The 19,858-nt window shown below is 37.2% G+C and overlaps 2 protein-coding genes across 5 annotated transcripts in view; one reads left to right on the plus strand and one right to left on the minus strand.

Annotated features, from left to right (window-relative positions):
- Nucleotides 1-19,858, minus strand: part of LOC141389683 (octopamine receptor beta-3R-like) — an 825,473-nt gene that overhangs the window by 193,294 nt on the left and 612,321 nt on the right. For all 4 annotated transcript variants that reach the window (XM_073961584.1, XM_073961582.1, XM_073961583.1 and 1 more), the window contains one exon: nucleotides 8,770-8,812. The gene's annotated coding sequence lies outside the window, so the exon portion shown is untranslated. The remainder of the gene's footprint in view (nucleotides 1-8,769; nucleotides 8,813-19,858) is intronic.
- Hug (protein hugin) lies at nucleotides 501-19,790 on the plus strand. The gene is made up of 3 exons (XM_073961605.1): nucleotides 501-719; nucleotides 18,934-19,225; nucleotides 19,349-19,790. Exons 1-3 carry the CDS (start codon nucleotides 636-638, stop codon nucleotides 19,663-19,665), a joined length of 693 nt encoding a protein of 230 aa, XP_073817706.1. The 5' UTR covers nucleotides 501-635; the 3' UTR covers nucleotides 19,666-19,790.

Here is a 19,858-nt window from a genome sequence, read left to right on the forward strand (position 1 = left end):
TAGTCCAATACCCATTGCTCTAGTTTTAAAAAGCTGCTAAAGATGGATAACATTTCAGGCTATAAATATTCAATCCATTGGGAGATTTGTTATCAGTTGTTCGTTATCCTTTAACCGGTTAACAAAACTTAACAGAAAAAAGAACTTATTCTTTATAAAGTGTAGCAAATCAACGAAAATCAACTAAAAGCAACTCTTCAACATTCTTAGGAAAATAGTTTTTGTAAACTTTGAATAAATAACAAGCAAATTCTTCTTCATTTTCATCTTGAGTAAAGTACAAAAACTGAAAACAAAACACTTGAAATTCCACACAAAAAAAAATAAAACAAACTCAAAGTGAAGTATCATCAACTTGAAAGGCTCACAGACAGTTTGACACAGAATAAGGAGAAAACAGAAAGAAACGGAGCTTTTTAATAGCCCATATTTTCTAATTCCAGTTTTGTTGTGGTCAAGCGAAGAGAGTCCTTCCTTCATTGTTTTTGTGTGTTCTGTTTTGAGTGCAATTCAAGAGGACATCTTTACAAGCCAAAGCAAACAACAAAAACTTTTCAAAGAATCTTAACCATTCCTGTTGTGCTGCTGCTACTGCTGTTGTTGCCGTTTCTTTTCACCAACAAGAAAAACTAATAATGACCGGTTTAAGTTGTTTAACTTTTGTGGTCGTTGCTTTTTGCTGTTATGCCCTGAGCAGTTCAAAACCAACACGAAATGAGGTAAGTTTTCGATTCTATGGTTGAGGTTTATTTACGATGTTCATGACGACAACGAGACCAACGTCAATGATGGCAATTGTTAAGAAATCGTGTGAAAGACGAACAAAGGGGAAATTGCCAAGGAAAAGAAAGTAAAATTTAGAGGGATTGTGATAGTTGCGAACATTTCACACCTAGTTAAGGGAAAATATCTCTTAAATAAATTATTAATTAATTAATTTTGTCATTGTTAGCTATTCAGGAGTAGGATTAGTTATTATAAGCAACCAAATTGCTTTACCCTCAGCTTTAAGGCTAAAGAGGGTATATCACGAATATTGTCAATTATTTCATATTCCATTTCAGAAAAAAGGATAAATTCTTTTCGCGCTACATCAACGATTTTTGATATGTAGGTTAAGAAAACAAGTAGAAAAGCATCAGTCGGCTTTGCCGACAGAGATATACCCTCAGCCTGTGTAAATTGGTACACTTTTTTCACAAAAAAACTTGTGTATTTAGAGGGTTTCAAAATTTTAGTCGTATGAACCGACAAAAATGTTGATTAGGATTAAAGTTCAAAAATTTGGCGGAAAAGGTACTTAAAGGAATGGACCGACATAGACCATGGAGGTGCCATAGGGGGGTTTTACACCCTTCGGGCTGTTTTCCCCCTGAAACAACTTTTACCATCGTAATTGAGGCAGCGAATGTAGGTTGATTCAACAAAAATCAAAGTGATTCAATAGCAGGTCTTAAAGTGAACTTATCCAAAATTTTGTGTGGGAGGTACGGGATGGATTGGACAAATATAGTCCATATTCGAACCTGATCTATATCTGGTAGATATTATGAAAATGTGTAAAGTATGGACCAAATCCGTCACTCCCATCAAGAGTTATCGTGCGCACAATTTTTCCGAATATTTTTGAACTTTTGTGGGGTAGGTACTTGAAAAAGTGGACCGATATGGCTTATCTACGAACTTAAAGTAAGTTTGAAAACAATATTACGAAGGCCAAATTTTGGCCGGAATCGGCATTTCCGTTCGAGAATTATCTTGCGCTTCCACCCATAAACATGGTGTCATAGGGTTTGTTTTTCAACTTTCAGGCTATTTTCTCAGGAAGTATGGACTTACCCCTGAGGAAACTTGTACCTTCGTATAGGGCACCGTGAATACAAGATGTAACAACAAAAACCAAGGCGATTCGAGACCAGGTCCTAAACTGAACTTTTCTGAAATTTTGTGTGGGAGGTACTCTAAGGAGTTTACCGATTGAGTCCATATTGGAACCTCATCTAAGTCTGGTAGAAATTTCATAATGTGAAAAGTATGGACCACATCGGTTACTCCCTTCAAGAGGTATCGTGCGCACAAATTTTCCGAACATTTTTGAACTTTTGCGGGGGAGGTACCGGAGGGAGTGGACCGATAAAATCCATCTTTGAATTTGAACTAAGTTTGGAAAAAATATTACAGAAGCCAAATTTTGGACCAAATCGGCAGATCCGTTCGAGAGTTATCTTGCGCTCCAACCACTACATACGGTGTCATAGGGTTTTTTGTAACTTTCAAAAACTTCACGGCGAATCAAATGAGACTACAATCATACAGATTGGTGTTATAGTTTCGATGTTACAGCCAAAATAAGCACATTTTTTTTTGTCAAAAAAATAATTTTTTAATTCTCTTTCGAGTTTGAGCTATTTAGACCTAATAGGTACATTGAAAAATTAGGAATCCACCGAAGTCCCACACATTCAACCACTATGCTACGTTTCACGGGTGGTTAGACCGATCATCAGGCATATTGAATGGTGTTTTTTAGTGGGTGGACGAAGGCTAAGCTTGGAGACTAGCATTTATATCACAAATCATTCGAAATTTGTATATTCGAATTATTTATTTATTTTAATGTTAGTCATTTAATTCCAAACCTTTCCTATAGTCCGACTTGGCTGGTAACCCTATTTTTCAATGCTTTATTACAAATACTAAGGCAGCTTTTTTCCACCTTTATTTTATTTGTTCTTCTGTATCAGAAGATTTTGATCATCAATATTTGTCATCGGAATCTTTGATGATGACATTAAAATAAATAAATAATTCGAATATACAAATTTCGAATGATTTGTGATATAAATGCTAGTCTCCATGCTTAGCCTTCGTCCACCCACTAAAAAACACCATTCAATATGCCTGATGATCGGTCTAACCACCCGTGAAACGTATTTCCGCATTTGGATGCAGATTTCTATGAAGCTGTGCAGACTACATTCACAATATACGTATCAAATAACTCAGAATCGCAAGTACTACAATCCTATATATGATTTTTTGAAAAACCTGTTTGCGGAATGAAATTAGAAGCACATTTCAAAAAACACTTAAAATCTGGCTTCAAAATGTCAGCATAATTTAACGGTAGACGTAGATAAAATTTTGAAAAGTTATACATTTGTGGGATGATCGTTTTGTTAGGTGGCTTCTACTTTTACTTTTACAAGAAAATCGTGAAAAGTGTGGTTTAATCACAAATCAAGAGAAAACAAAAAAAGACACGTTGGCTCCAACCCAATTTTACCCATTTTTTAACATAAATATGGCCACAGCTTCAACACAAATTAACTTTTAAGGCTAATATTTTTTTCCAAGTCTTAAAACATTTTATTATATCCAAAATCATTTAATTTGTATAATATACGACCACAATTCGCGAGTTATAAAAGGGTAAATTTTGGTTTCAGCTATGTTAAATTTTCAAAAATATTGCCCCTATATTCTTTATCAGGATAAAATTCTGAGTCTATCTAGCCATGTCCGTCTGTTGAAATCACTCTACGGTACACAATAATTGAGCCAGAATATGCAATATTTTTGCATCCGAATTTATTTTTTCCATAGTCGGCTCAAGGTTGAAGATATTGGTTGACGTTTCGGTAGAGATCATATATAACGGTAATTTGACATTTGAGGATCCTGGTGATCTCAAAACTTCTCAAAATAGGCACATGTTTTGGTATAGCCACCATATAACTATACCTCCCGATTTTCGGTGTTTTGAGAAGTTTAGCTACATTTGTTAACCAATCTACCTGTAACCGAAGATATAAGATTCTTAGTGGTCACAAAACTTCTTCACCAAAAATTTTCAACATGTTTTGGTATAGCCGCCATAAACTCTATCTCCTGATTTTCGGTATTTTGAAGATTTTAGCTACAATTTATAACCGAACTAGTTGTAATTTGCCATTTGGTGTTCCTAGCGGTCACAACACTTTTCCACTAAAACTTGTCAACATAGGTCCATGTTTTGGTATAGCCCCCATATAACTCTAGCTCCCGATTTTCGGCATATTTTTTTTACCAAACTACTTGTATTTTGGCATTTGAGATTATCAGTGATCAAAAAACATGACCGTCAAAAATTGACATCTTAGGTCAATGTTTTGGTGTAGCCCCCATAAAGCGGTACCTCCCGATTTTAGGTATTTTGAGTATTTTAGCTACATTTTTGACCGAACTACCTGCAATTTCACATTTAAATTTACCAGTTTTATGGTCAAACCTATCCACCATATACCGGTAACTCCCGGTTTTCGGTATTTTGAGGATTTCAGATAATATTTTAACCGAACTAGCTGTAATTGCACATTTGAGGTTTGTAGTGGTCACAACACTTCTCCATCAATAATTATACCCTCAGCATTTATGCTAACGAGGGTATATACACTTTCATACGGGCAAAATGTGTCTCATCGAAATAATGGTTTTAGACCCCAAGTATGTTTGGACGAAATGTGTTTCAGACAATTTGGAGTCGATTGAGCAATGTCCGTCCGTCTGTCTGGCTGGCTGGAGCGCACGATAACTCTCGAACGGATCAACCGATTCGATCCAAAATTTGGCTTTCGTAATATTTTGTCCAAACTTAGTTTAAGTTCGAAGATGGGTTATATCGGTCTACTCTTTCCTGTACCTCCCCCACAAAAATTCGAAAATGTTCGGAAATTTTGAACGTACGATAACTCTTGAAGGGAGTAACCGGTTTGGTCCATAATTCGCTAATCGTGAAATGTCTACCAGACTTAGAAGGGGTTCCAATATGGACTCAATCGGTCCACTCCTTCGGGTACCTCCCACAAAAAATTTGGGATAAGTGCAGTTTAGGACCATCTCTCGCATCGCTTTGATTTTTGTTTTAGCAACTTGTATTCCATGTATAATGCGCATCATGAGATGTGGCATTCGGTCCTCGGAAATGACCAGAGGGGTACAGCGCTGGCTGAGCAGATTGATAGCTCTACGTTATGCTCGGTCAAAGAGGATGCCCCTACCAGAACAAGAGGAGAGTGTCACAGTTCGCCAGATATAACCATCGTGTCATCTGGTGTGACAACTCACGTGACCTCCTAATCCGTAATTTTGTCTTTGATCGGACCATCTCCTTATAATTGCCTCCATTAGCAGACCGCCCGATTTGCGCCTATCATGGGAAAGCTGATTGGCCGAGTTTCAGAGAGTCCATCAATCACCGCTTCAGAGATCTGCCCAATCCTGCTGACATTCGGGTAGTGGAATGAACGTTCCGAGACATCATCACCGCTGCAGCTGCTGGCCATATATCTGCTGGACGAATACCCGAAGTGAGACCAAACTTCCCATAAGAAACGACGGGATTAGCAAATGAGCATGGTGAGCTTTGTTGAGCCAACCCCAGTGACCCCAGAGTCGGGGAGCAGACACTTGAAATTTACCGGTTGGTCGGGGAACAAAACCGCAACAAATGTTTAAATCATCTGAAGAGTTGCAACATCGGAGCCGGTATAAGTGAATTGTGGGCAACGGTTATGTCACTCTCGAACCCTGGAAAGAAGGAAGATAGAACCTCAGTTACGTTTGGCGATGTTACGTCAATCGACAGTTCGTCGAGCACCTCTGGCGTGACAGGGCGAAGAGAAGAGTACTATTTCGCATCTGATTTCTTCCTGCCTGAGGATGAACCACCACAGTTTAAAAAGGATGATGTTGCGAATGCCATCAGGAACGCTAAATTATCCAAAGCGTTGGGCCCTTATGGAATTTCCATGGTAATGCTGAAACAGCTGGATGAGCCGGGAGTGGAGTATCACACTAAAGTTTTCAATTTGTCGCTAGCCAATCTCATTGTTCCCGAAGTCTGGAAAATGGGCGGGGTGGTCCCGCTACGTAAGCCAGTAAAAGTGAATCGTACAGGCCGATTTCGCTTTTGTCACCCGTAACAAAGACCCTTGAGGCCTTAGTCCTCCTTAACATCAGAAATAGCTGTCTAATTGCCGATCATCAGCATGGATTGCGTGAGCAGCATAGCATGTTTATCAGGGACTCAACTAGAGACCGCCGTGTGATAGAACAGTGATGGCGGCGCTCGACTTATCCAAGGCCATTGATACTGTCAGACACTCCACGGTGTTTAAGGACATTGAGCAGACAACCACTCTGTTCACCACATGGAAGGCGCAGTTTGGAAGAGAGTTGAATGTCGTGGTCGAATTCCAAGGTCCTCAAGTCCCTAGCCGGCAGCATTTGGGTTGCAGATAGATAGGGAAGAAACATATTGGACCAGATATAACGCGATAGGTCAATCTGTGGTAAGCTATACGGTTCTAGTTTGGTCCACGAGTCTATGTGGTGCGCAATGGAAAAATATGCAAACTTGTCAGACTGCTGCCCTGAGAACAGCAACAGGGTTCCTCCTCATGTTTTCAGGGGACCATCTATTATCAAAGATTCTTCCAGTACAGCACCACAATGAGATTCTTTCATTGCAGTACTTGCTCGGGTGTTACTATGAGAGCCATCCCAATCACCATCTCATCTGGTGGGTAGGCCCGACCCACAAAGACACATCAAGAAGGATATCAACGCCCTAGAGGAAGAGGTCCAACGATACAGGAGAGAATCCTTAGATTAACGGGCATATCAAGAAGGTTTAAATATCATTCACATGGACGCAGTTGCTAAGGCCTCGGAGTACCTCTCCCATCTATCGCAGCTGAGGAGCGTCAGCTGTCACGACAAACCAGAGTAGTTTTGGCTTAACTGCGCTCGGGATATTGCAGTCGCCTAAATTCTTACAGGGCAAAGATCGATCGCACCGTTCAAAACATCTGTTCAGCATGCGGCATGGGCCCAGACGACACACTGCACCTTTTCAACTGCCCTGCCAAAACTACTCACCAAACTCCAGTGGATCTGTGGTTACATCCATCGAAGCAGTCACTTTCCTGGAACTGAAGATAGACCCAAAACTTCAACTTTTTTGTGCAGTTTAAATGCGGTTTTATAATCCGCTGGAAATTTTTTACCGAAGAGAGTCCTTATGTGTTTCTGGTGTGTAAGTCCATGTTTTCTAATATAATGGACTAAAAGCTCTATATTATACGGTGATCAATCGAAATAACTGGTGGGCGCGATATCTACCGAAAGCCATGGATCCCAAAATAAGGTACACTTCCACAATGGATTATGTCGGTCCATTCCTGCTGGTGCTTCCTCCACAACATTTTTTAGCTTTAATCCAAATTCATATTTTTGCCGGAAGTTTCGTACTTCAAAAAAAAAAAAAAAAAAAAAAAATTCGCATAAAATAGGAGTAAATGGGATGATCACAATGCTTGAGGCGTGAAGTGAGAGGTGAAGTGTGTTTCAGAACATTCCCGTATAGCTCTGATCCGACTGATACTTTTTTACGTGTTTTTGTATCAGTTTGAACCTTTGACATATCACGTGAAACCACTATCCATTGAATTTTCCCCTGTATTTAATAACTTTCCCATTGCTGCAATTAGATACATTGTCACACTTTACCATGCAGCTGTTTTTAAGCTTCAACTTTAAACAATTACCACGTAATAAAGGAGGGAAAAAGTTTTAAAATTGCAACAGCAATCATTTCAAAGCTACATAACTTTGATTTAATTTTTTTCGAAATCTTGAAAGAACAAACAGCGCTCAAAAGTAGTCAAGCGTTGCACAAGTGTCTCACGCTCATTCACTGACAACTGTCAAACCCTAACAAGCGACTTGTTCCGAACAAAAGTTTTTATTCTTCTGTTTTTCTGCAATGGCATTGTTTCAGGTTGCTTGCAAGTCTTTATTTGCACTTGTTTCACGTACAATTTACTTTTACTGGTTTCTGTTGTTGTTGTCGTCGTTGTTGTAGTTCTAAAACAAAGTTCTGTAATTGAGACAGGATTTAGGTGGAATTTAAAATTCTAAATATTAGGGTTGAGAGCCCAAATTTCAGTATTTTGATTGTTATAAAAATTGCTATAGTGTAGTAATTTTTGAGCTTAAATACCTGATCATGGGTATAAGGACATCTTATTGTCTTACTTTGTTCCACCAATTGGTGTTCTTTTGATTTTATTTTTCCATTTGTTTTTTGTTTGTTTAGTTTCCTTTCAACCCTTCTGTCCAATTTCTATTTGGAAAGTGTACAGGTTTCGTATACTCGTACACATTTACACCTAAGCTAAGTGCTGTCCTTGTTGCTTCTTGCCGAACGAAAGACACACATATTGCATTAATGTTTTGGGAGTTACAACAAAGTGGAACTTTTTCAATGCTAAACTGAGAAAAGGAAACAAATCGAAGCAAAACAATTGGAACAATTATGTTTTATTGTCTGCTGTCGCAAAGTTCTACTTAGTTGTTTTGTTTTTGTCACTTTCACCTACGTGCAATAAAGTGAAAATTGTCAGTAGTTACAAACAAGTTTAAAGCTGTCATGAACGGCAAAGACATTGAAATCAACTGGGATTCCCAACAGAAATTCGAATGTTAATTGATTTGCAATTTGCGGAAAAACAATTTTTTTCACTTTCAAGGCAATTTTGAATACAATTTCATTGGATTAGAGCAAGAAATTATGATGAGGACGACAAACTGTGAAGGATCGTGATTAGTGTGCGATTTTGGAAAAGGGTTATAAATGGCATTTGGCAGGTTAACCTTTACTGCGACTAAATAATTTAGACATTAAATACATTTTCAGAAACTTGTTTTGAATCAATATGTACTTACATTTATAATTCGTTACTCAGGAATTTTTCATAGTCTCCATAATCTGAAAATAAAGAAAAAACTTTATTGAGTAAAAATATTAAACACTAACAAATAGCAGTTATTTCGTTATAGAAAACTGATGGGCCGATCTTCGTATATTTTTGTGGGCGTTTTTAAAGAACAAAAAATCTATTTAAAAAAATTGTGAACTGCCAAAGTCAACATTTCGAATTTAACGAAAAAATTGGCCGTTTTTGTCAAAACAAAAGTTGGGCAAAAATGTTTTAAAAAATCTCTCTCGCTTAGAGACAAGCTTTTATATATTTAATAAGCTCACCAAACCATTGGAAGATCGGTCAATTCGTTTTCGAGCTATCGTTGACACCGGCTTTAAAAATATCATTTCGAGAAATTCATCTTTAAAGCTGCTATGCAACATACAAATCACCATAAATAGTTCCCTTCCAATGCTCATATCTCAGTCAAGTTTGCTCCGATCGATTTGAAATATTAAGGTGTCAGACCGCACGAGCTAAAATATTTTACATAAATATGCAACTATTAGGAAACACCAAAAAATAGCAATTTGGAAACGTGCTAAATAACCACTTTTATGGATTGGTACGACCTAAATTTTTGTTATCGAGAACTAGAGTTACAAGTTTGCCAAACATCAAAAAATGAAGAAAAGCCAAAGATCTAATAACAAGTAAAAAAGTATCAGTCGGCTTGCCGACAGAGATATACCCTCAGCCTGTGTATATTGAAACAATTTTTTCACAAAAAACGCATGTTAAAATTTTGGGCGTTTGAACTGACAAGAATGTTGATTAGGATTAAAGATCAAAAGTTTTGCGGAGGAGATACTAAAAAGAATGGATCTCCAGCCACTACATATGGTACCATAGGGGTTTTTTACAACTTCAGGGATGTTTGCTCAAGAAGTATGGACTTGCCCCTGAAACAACTTTTACCATCGCAATTGAGGCAGCGAATGCAAGTTGCTTCAACAAAAATCAAAGTGATTCGAAAGCAAGTCTTAAAGTGAACATGTATCCGAAATTTAGTGTGGGAGGTACCGGATGGAGTGGACAAATATATTCCATATTTGAACCTGATCTATATCTGGTAGATATATTAGGATGTGTAAAGTATGGTCCAATTCGGCCACTCTCTTCAAGAGTTATCGTACGCACAATTTTTCCGAACATTTTTGAACTATTGTGGGAAGGTACCTGAAGGAGTGGACCGATATGGCTTATGTTCGAACTTAAACTATGTTTGGACAAAATATTACTAAGGCCAAACTTTGGACCGAATCGGTAGACCTGTTCGAGAGTTATTTTGCCCTCCAACCTCCTCACACGGAGTCATAGGGGTTTTTTGGAACTTTCAGGCTATTTTCTCAGGAAGTATGGACTTGCCTCTGATGAAACTTATACCGTCGTATGGAGGGCAGTGAATACAAGTTGCTAAAGCAAAAATCAAAGCGATTCGAGAGATGTTCCTAAACTGAACTTTTCCAAATTTTTGTGTGGGAGGTACCCGACGGAGTGGACCGATTGAGTCCATATTAAAACCTGATCTAAGACTGGTACACGCTCCACGATGGGCAAAGTATGGACCAAATCGGTTACTCCCTTCAAGAGTTATCGTGCGCACAAATTTTCCGAACATTTTCGAACTTTTGTGGGGGAGGTACCGGAAGGAGTGGACCGACATAGCTCATCTTCGAACTTAAACTAAGTTTGGGCAAAATATTACGAAAGCGAAAATTTGAACCGAATCGGTTCATCCGTTCGAGAGTTATCGTGCGCTCCAGCCAGACAGACAGACAGACGGACGGACATTGCTCAATCGATTCCAAATTGTCTGAAACACATTTCGTCCAAACATACTTGGGGTCTAAAACCATTATTTCGATGAGGCACATTTTGCCCGTATGAAAGTGGATATACCCTCGTTAGCATAAATGCTGAGGGTATAATGAAAATCAGTTTCCGAGATAGGAAACCATGAACTTATGAATATAAACTAAGATTAGTCAGGTGTAGATGAAGCCATAAAGTGACAGGTTTATTATTGCAGATAGATTAGACTATTTACCACTAAAAATCTTAAACTGATTTTTATATGTAATGACTTCTTCAGTGTTGCATAGTGTAATCTATCTGCAATAACTGCCTGGTCACTTTATGGATTCATCTACAGGCGGGTAATCTTAGTTTCTGTTTATAAGTTGTTGGTTTCATATCTTGGAATCCGATTGGATTTTCATTTTTGGATAACAAAAATGAAGGTTATGCCAATCCATAGACATGGTTATTTAGCACTTTTTGCAAAAGATTTGATTTCCTTCACATTTTCAGATTATTTTCACATTAAATTTCAAAAATAGTATCCATACTATGGATGTTAGTTGCTTTGAGGATACGTAGGACGATTTTCTTGGAAAATTTAACATTTTGTACGTTTATGATCATCTGTGCAACTTTCGTACATAGCAGTTCCGTACTTCAAAATAAGCCACTATATTTTTTCGATTTTTTGGAAGAATAGAAAAATTATATATCCAGTAGTTTACATCACTCCATTCGTATTTAGAATATTTGGAGTTAAAATGGAACATTAAAAGTTATTAAAATTTCAGAATTCCATATCTAAGCCGTCCCAATAATAACGGTACTAAAATTATTATTTGTAGTACACTTATAGTAGTTTGTATTTCCTATATTTATTTATTAAGTCACCCTAATAAAAAATTGAGAATTTCAGCTTTAGTAATATTCGTACCTCAATCCGACTTAGCAAGTGTGAACCTAATACCAAATTTAAAAAATCCAGATATATTCCTTTATATTATATATATTTATATTCCTTCCAAATTTAGTTCCGTATAGTACTTTTCGTACACTTGTTCCTATTTCCAATAGCACTCATCACAACCCTAAACACCAACAGAGACTTTTCTTCACTATCCTTTCACTCAATATCAAAATTAGTACCATTTAGTAAATTTCGTACGCTTATAATTCTTTTTTTTCCAATCAACCTCATTATCTCAACTCTACACTCCAATTTCAGATTTATCCCTTCACCCAATACCAATAATACTACTGTAGAATCGCGATAATTCGTACCTTGATAAAACGAAAATCTTGATATTTCGTATAATCTGGCGGTCCCTTGAATCACGTTCCTTCACATTTTAATCCCGCTAAATCGAAAACATCGATAATTTGTATAAAATGGTCGTTGTCTTGAATTACGATTAATCGAGAATCTACTGTATACCATTTAGTACATTTCGTTCGCTTATAATTCGAATTTCCGATAGTGACCTTTATACCAAATATCAGATATCCAGCTCTATTCCTTCATCCAATATTAAATTGGACCAAATTTAGTACGTTTCGTACACTTGTAGTATGCATTTTCAAAGCGACTACCCTATCTCAACCCTACACAGCAACAGTGAGACTTCTAGCTCTATCATACCTCCCAATAACAAAATTAGTACCATTTAATACTTTTCGTACCATAATAGTTTCTATTTCCAAAGTAAATTCCTCATATCAACCCTACAAATCAACAGTGGTCCTAATCCAAGCTTCATCCCTACAGCCAATATTCGTACTAAATTTAGTAGCTTTAGTACTTTTCGTGCTTTTACAACCCTACCCGATAACATAAACCCGAAAACAAAATTTCAAAATTCCAGCTCCATCAGTTCATTCAAATCGAAATTATACCAAATTTAATATAATTTAGTACTTATCGTACACATAAGTACATGTACTTTTCGTACACTAAACCACCTCCATATGTTATTCCAAATTTCAAAATTTTGGCTCAATCCTTTCACATAAATTAAATTGTACCAAATTTAAAAGATTTTAGTACTTTTCGTTTACGGGCCTTATTTCAAATGTCAGAATCCTAACCCCATCCAATACCTAGTGGTACTTTTCGTACCCTTCCAAAAACCCAGCTTTATCTCGCCGCTACACATTATAATTAACTCACTTTCCAAATTTCTTAAAATTCTTTCAAGTCTGAAAAAGGCTTTACAAATCCACAACAACAATTATTGGTTAAACGCGGAATTGTTTTGGAAATTTGACCGAATGTAGTCCTTGTTGCCCAAAGATCCGAAGAGAAAGACCGAAAATCTCTAAAAAAATCCTGCCAGCACCATTAAAGTGACTGATGAGCTCTGCGGAGATCCTGAAATTGAAATCGTGAAAATCTACATTTCGTCCGTTAACAGCATTGCGGCTTCCCAAGCAAATTCCAACTGCTGCAAGAAGATTAAAACAATTTTTTGGCGACTTCAACGCCAATCGCGAGATTTGGTATTCCCAATTGCAGAACTACCATTCCTGTTACATCGTGACAAATAAAGGTCGAATTAAATTGAAACTAAATTCAACCCTGGCTACTAAAGAAAAACCCAGCGATTTTGTTGAGTCCCACCAACACACCTTCATAAACTATAATTTAAATAAATTGTATAACTTCATAAAATTAATTCGTTCAATTCAATTCGAGGGCAGAGTTCCTCTCATTAGAACAAACTTTCCCTCCCGAACAATTCAGCTGATGATTAAACAACTGCGTTCCAAATGGTTGGAACACCTTATCCAGAGCAATATCAATACTAAGCAGCTTTAACTAAGCAGCTTTGCAACTATCCAAAGCTATATGTGTGTTCTGATGTTAAAAAGTGTGACCACATTTCTGCCGTCAATTGTTTAAACATTCATTTTCGCAGAACAACCCAACCGGGATGTTATCCGGTGATGCTAAAAATCTTAAAATAGATCTATCACTTCGAATGAAGTTCATACAATAATTTCAAATTCGAACCATCAAAAGCCAATGGTGCTTATGGCATCTTGTGCTACAGGTTTGGGTTAACAATTACTCACACCCTTCAAATAGAACTTCCAAGAACTTCCATCTTTTAACTCATCAACATGCAGGAAAGCGCTGATAGTGCAAAAAAGGCTTTGCAGGAAATTACAACTAATATTGGGAATGACTTAAATCAACGGTGGCTACCAGAACAGAACATTGTGAAGCGTTCCATAAGGTCTATAAATCAATTCTGATTTCCATCAGCATGAATTTTACCCTTCTAAATATTGTCACCTGCTGGATTGTTAAGTACATTGATTGTAGACAAGCCTTCGTCTAATTCCAAGACCAAAAGTCCAAATGGCAAAAGGCAAAGGTCTTTCACTCATTTTGTTGAATCTTTAGCTGCCAAAACTTCCTAATCCTCCAGTAAATACTTTGGACAACGGCATACGGTTGACTATTCCATCCTTGCATCAGACGTTCGCATTCGCGAATAAAGTGCTAAGATTTTCGACTACATAGTCACCATCAACACTTTCTTCCAAGAGCACAATCTTGCATTATCTCCTATCAAGTCATGTTTGTAATTTTTCACTCCCCTGAAGCCCTAGCGGTAGTGAGGTATATTTCCATCAGCCATTCCGTCATTAGTGAGCAATGAGAGCAGCGGAAACATTTGCAAATATCCAAAAAACAATGCGCTCCGAGTTGCATCGGGTAGTGTACAAATGTTCAGTCCATGATTACCTCCATGAGGAAACCAGGATACAGTCAGCCAGTCAACAAGACAAGACTGTCGTGTCATCACCGTGTGGTGGTGGAAGATTCACCTCCCCAAAGCATCCGTAAGGATTTCTGGGGTTATCGTTAAGATATCCAAAATGCCATTCCACCGGACGTCAGTAGATTGTCGATATGGAACTCCATGAAAAAAGTGTACCAAGCCGAAGCCATATATATATATATATATATATATAGATAGATAGATAGATAGATACAACATAGCCCTAAATCTACATCCTCCTGAAATTTGGGACAGTGACCCGCGATTTTCCGGGCAAACAGTTTCTTTTGTGACACTTCGGTGGGGTATGATTGGTTCAATCTACTTCCTTTGGTACATTTCTGGTCAAAACCAATTGGTGCTCAACTTGCACATAAGCGAAAATGTTGAACTTTTGTTTGGAAGGTACCGATATTCACTTTCTAGGACCTTCATGTACAAATGGAAGATATATTACGGTTTACAAGTAAACTATCGTGCTCATCATGCGTAGTTGTTGTAACAGTTCGTCTGGAATCAAGCGTTTTTTTCCTGAAGAATGCAATTAGAAAATCCAAAACAAAGGAAAATGAAAATATGTATTAATTATAGAAACTGCTCCTCCCCAATTGGTCTTGACCATTGGGTTATCCGAGAATGGATTTAAAATGTTCTATGGTTCTGATTATGATTAATTGAATTTCGTGGGCAAGTTCATATTTCCTAAGATAATGGCCCAACTAAAATGACTAATAAGCACAAGTTACGAATTGAGTATCCGATTTGGCCGATTTAAACTTTGCACATCCTAAAATTTCTGTAAGATCCCGTGCCTTTGAGCAGTGCTTCGAGGATCGGCTTCAAATATTTCCCAAAGTAGTTCTTTTATTCCTCTTTACAGCGATATAATGTTTTTTGCAGTCAAGTCCATACTTCTTGACAAAAAAAGTCTAAATGTTATAAAAAACCATACCGAGCTGGTGGTGACAATAACTATAAGAACGGAATGAAAGATATTGGTGCAACCTTTGAACATCTAGCTATGTACTTCTTCCTATCTCAAATCAAGTTTGAAAATAGACCATATCGGACAACCTTGTGGTCCTGCTTATCGAAAGGAGTAAATCCCAATCTTAGATCAAGTTAAAAATGCATCACTCTGCGCTTAAATCCTGTTTAAGGCAATTTTTCGGATCATGATTACAGATTGTGCTAACTAGCTGAGGCATACCTTTCCTTCTTTAGCTGGTTTATTGGTGACTCAATCCTGGTATTCCACCATATTATGGAGAGTATAATTAAATTTGTTAATCCGTTTGTACAACATCGAGGTATTCGTCGCACAGTGGTTCAGAATCGTTTTTTCCTGGTCAAAGTTCTTTAAATTTTGAACGGATAGAGATATATTCATAATTCTTTTTTTGTTAGACAGATAACAACATCAGCTTTCAGACGAATTATAAGCGGTGAAGTTCGGTCTGGCAGTTGCAGAGAAATTCAAGGTCAAATTTAAACTTTTGAGTTTTTTAACTATTTTTCATCAAAATATGAGTGTTTTTGTGTTTTTTATATCTTTCTATGTATTAAAGGTGGTCAAACACCAACAAATGAACAAAATAATTACCAAAATAAACTAAAAAAAAATTCGAAAAAAATGTCGAAAAATTTTTTTTCAAAAATTTGTAAAAAAAAAATTACAAAAAAATTTAAATTTTGTCAACAACTAAAAAAAATTCTCCTTGGGTTTTAATAAAACTTATATAACTCGTATAAAAACTCATATACTCAAAAAAATTGTAATTTGTGTCAAAAAACTCTAATTCATATGGAAACAGTATAAAAAAACACACATTTTTACCCATGTAATTTCAATAAATTGAAACAAGTGTTAAACGGACGGAACGGTACGGGTACAAAAGTATATATGGGCTGAAAGAGGAGACTTTCGGGCATCTTCCTGTGAACAGGAACTTTGTTCCATGTTGTTCCACAAAAGTTCTAGTCCACTAAATTTGGAATTTCATAAAATTTAGTACCCGAGGAAAAATAAAATAGATCATGGTGTGTAAACGCTACGGTAACTTACTAAAACGATTTTAAAGGCCACAATCCTACCTACCTTACGAAAAAACAATGAACACAATAACTGTTATAGTTTCAGAGAAATAGCTTAGTTTTTCTTCAGAAATTTGCAAAAATTACGTATTTCCCAAAAATGGGGAAAATGCTCGTCACGCCCACACCTTCCAATATTTTGGCCTAATTTTTTGGTTTCCTTAGTTTCAATATGTTAACTATCGAAACCCCTATAGAAACTAAATATCTTTGACAAAACAAAATTTTGATTTTTGGCCAGGAAAATCGATTCCTGAACCATTGTGCGTCGGAGACCCTATAAAGTTTATATACTCTTGATCAGCATAAAATTCTAAGTCAAAACAGCCAATAGACAAAACTTTCCACCTTAAATTTGTTGGTATAGGTCCACGCCTCATAAACCGGTACCTCCCGATTTTCAGTATTTTGAAGGTTGTGGTCTCAGTATCTCAAAGAAATGGCTAAACTTTGGTATTTAGTCTTCGTAGGGGCTATAAAACTTTCCACCTTAAATTTATCGCTTTCAAATAGCCCCCATAGAGCGGTACCTCCAGATTTTCGGTATTTTAAAGGAATTTGGAATTAGTCTTCGTTGGCGGTATAAAATCATTTACCTGAAAATTTTCGGTATAGGTCCAGATCTTCATATAGCCTTCATAAAACTGTAACGGCTGATTTTAGGTATTTTCAATGTTTTAGCCTCAATATCTCACCGAAATGGTTGAGATTTGGTATTTAGTGCTCGCTGGGAGTATACAACTTTCCACCTGAAATTTTTCTGAATAGGTTCATGTCTTCATATAGCCCCCATAGAGCAGTAGCTCCCGATTTCCGGTATTTTGAAGGTTGCGGCCTCAATATCCCAACGAAATGGCTGGTTTTATAAAACTTTCCATCAGAATTTTTTTGTGTATAGGTCTTCATGTAGGCTAAAAACCTCCACACCTAAAATTTTCAGTATAAAGTGATTATCATCACTTAAAATAATCGGGTATATTCTGAGACACACTTCACCTCTAACTCTCAAGCATTTTGTTCACCCTATTTACGCTTGTTTTTCGAGTATTTTATGGACGGACTAAGGTGTACTCTTCTTTTTAAATACTCTTATAAATATTATCCCCAAGATATTCGCAAAAAATAGAAGTAAATGGGGTGAACACAATGCTTGAGGCGTGAAGTGAGAGGTCAAGTGCGCCTCAGAACATACCCGATTATTCTCCTCCAATTAAGTAGACTTAACGTAGATGAAGAGCTTAGTGGAGGATATAAAAAGTCGGGTCGAACTTAATGCCGTTCTTACTTGTTAACACTAACACTTTTCCATTTCCCTCTTTTTCCTTTGGAAAAGATGTTTCTCCTTCCTCCTTCGGTCATATCATATCATGGGTTCCTTGGTGGACTCCTCTGGTATCCAAGTACGGACATTGTAGCTGTTTGCATATAGTGGGCATTATTGTCGCTCCCTTTACTTTGTTACAACAAGGAAATGATCCAAATCCTCGAATCGGTCAGTTGAGCAATGGTCAAAACTTGAAATTTTGAAAGTAAAATATACAATAGATGTTTACAAAATTATTATTTTGGCCCTCCTGGCTACGGCGGTGCGTGTGGGTATGTTACAAATCCAATGCCTTAGCCCATGACTTGAAAAGTTTCACGATTAACTTTGTCAATCCATTGATTATAGTCACCCCAATTTTTTTCGAGAGTCTCCCCCAAGATCGGTTGAAATGTTCGCAACTGTTTTTTAACTCACACCCACCTGGGTCTGGGTCTCCACTATCCGCAATCAACGTCCGATAGCATACTTCTCCAAACGACGTTTCTTGCTACACAAATCCAGTTAAAGTTCACTTGTCAACAAATATCTGACATTTCCTTAATTTTACATAATATAACAAAAATTTAGCCGGCTTTTTACCTCTAAGAGCCTCTTGGAAAGTCAAGGGATAAACGAAACATCAGTAACTTGGGAAAATTGTCAACGAAACATTTTGTATGACAGCATTTCGGCAAATTCCTGGAATGGAAGTTGCTTCTAATTTACTTTTACGACAAATTAAGTTTTGAAGATTCTATTTAGATATCTTCATGCTTGATGATATAAATGAAGATTCCATTTGTTTTTTTTTCGTCTTGTACATGAGTATTTCCGCTTTCTTCATCTTCCTTTGTGGGATAATGTGCGTGTCATACCTGTCAGCAGTCAAGTATTACTTGTTATCACCCAAAAAAGGCTTTTTTTCTTCATCTCTCGAGTATCCTTCAGGTTTACTTTGCATTTTCGATTGGCAAGTGTGTGCTTGTGTGTGTCTGATTTATGTTGTTGCCGTTGACATTTCCAAGTACATATATGAAAGCCATAGAAACAAGAAGCACCACCAACACATACATATGCGCCTAAGCAGATAATAAACATGTTAGTGGTTTCCAATCTCGTTCTCTCTCGATTTCAGATCTCCACAAAAAATCTTGAACATCCATCAGCACCAGCTCAACAACATGAGCCGGGACATGTCGAAACTGAAACACGTCACAAACGTTCTCAGCTGGATATGGGTACAGCCTCGGGAGTATTTGGTGCTGCCGGTGCTGCAAGTGATTTGAAGGATTTCAATGAGTTTCTGGAGGAGTTAGGCGATAATGCCATTTTACAATCTTCGCTAATGCCACAATCACAGGAAGCCATTGATGTTGAGAATATGTCCCCACTGGTCTACTACATGCTGTTGCAGAAGATTAAACAATGTAAGAAGAAGAAGAAGCAAACAATTTTCAATTTCTTTTCTTTTTTTGCAATTTATTAAAAATATGAAATTTTCAATTGTTTTCTTTATGGGTTTTTCTTGTTGTTTGTTTTTTGTTTTATAGTGCAAAATAGTGAATGGCAAATGCCCACACGACGCACCCCACGACTAGGCCGCAGTATTGATTTCCAACTGTTTGATGGAGCTGCACCACTTGCCACCCGCAATGCTGGCAATTCCGCTTTGACTTCCCGGGATTATGATTCAAACATCATCGGCAGCAGCAACAACAACGCTTTGACCAATGATTATGGTGTAGCCATGGCTCGCCAATATCTGCCACATGTTATGAAAAAATCTGTTCAATTAAACCACGTCTCGGTAAACGTACCCAAGTTTGCGATTAAATTCTGTCAACCACAGCAACACACAGCAACTTAGAAACGGAACGGAACTTAACTGACAGCAAGGATATTAAAATAAAATACGAAATGGCAGCGTCGTAATAAGGGCAACGTATGTATGAATTTAACAAAATTGTGGTATGCCACTGACAACTTTCCCATTTGGATACAAAGTTGTTAGTTGAAATGGTTTATTGTAATTAGAAAACAAAAAACGAAAAAAAGAACAA

The sequence above is a fragment of the Musca autumnalis genome, unplaced genomic scaffold (genome assembly GCF_047663935.1).
Source record: "Musca autumnalis isolate F117 unplaced genomic scaffold, ASM4766393v1 scaffold_1, whole genome shotgun sequence".
Lineage (NCBI taxonomy): Eukaryota > Metazoa > Arthropoda > Insecta > Diptera > Muscidae > Musca > Musca autumnalis.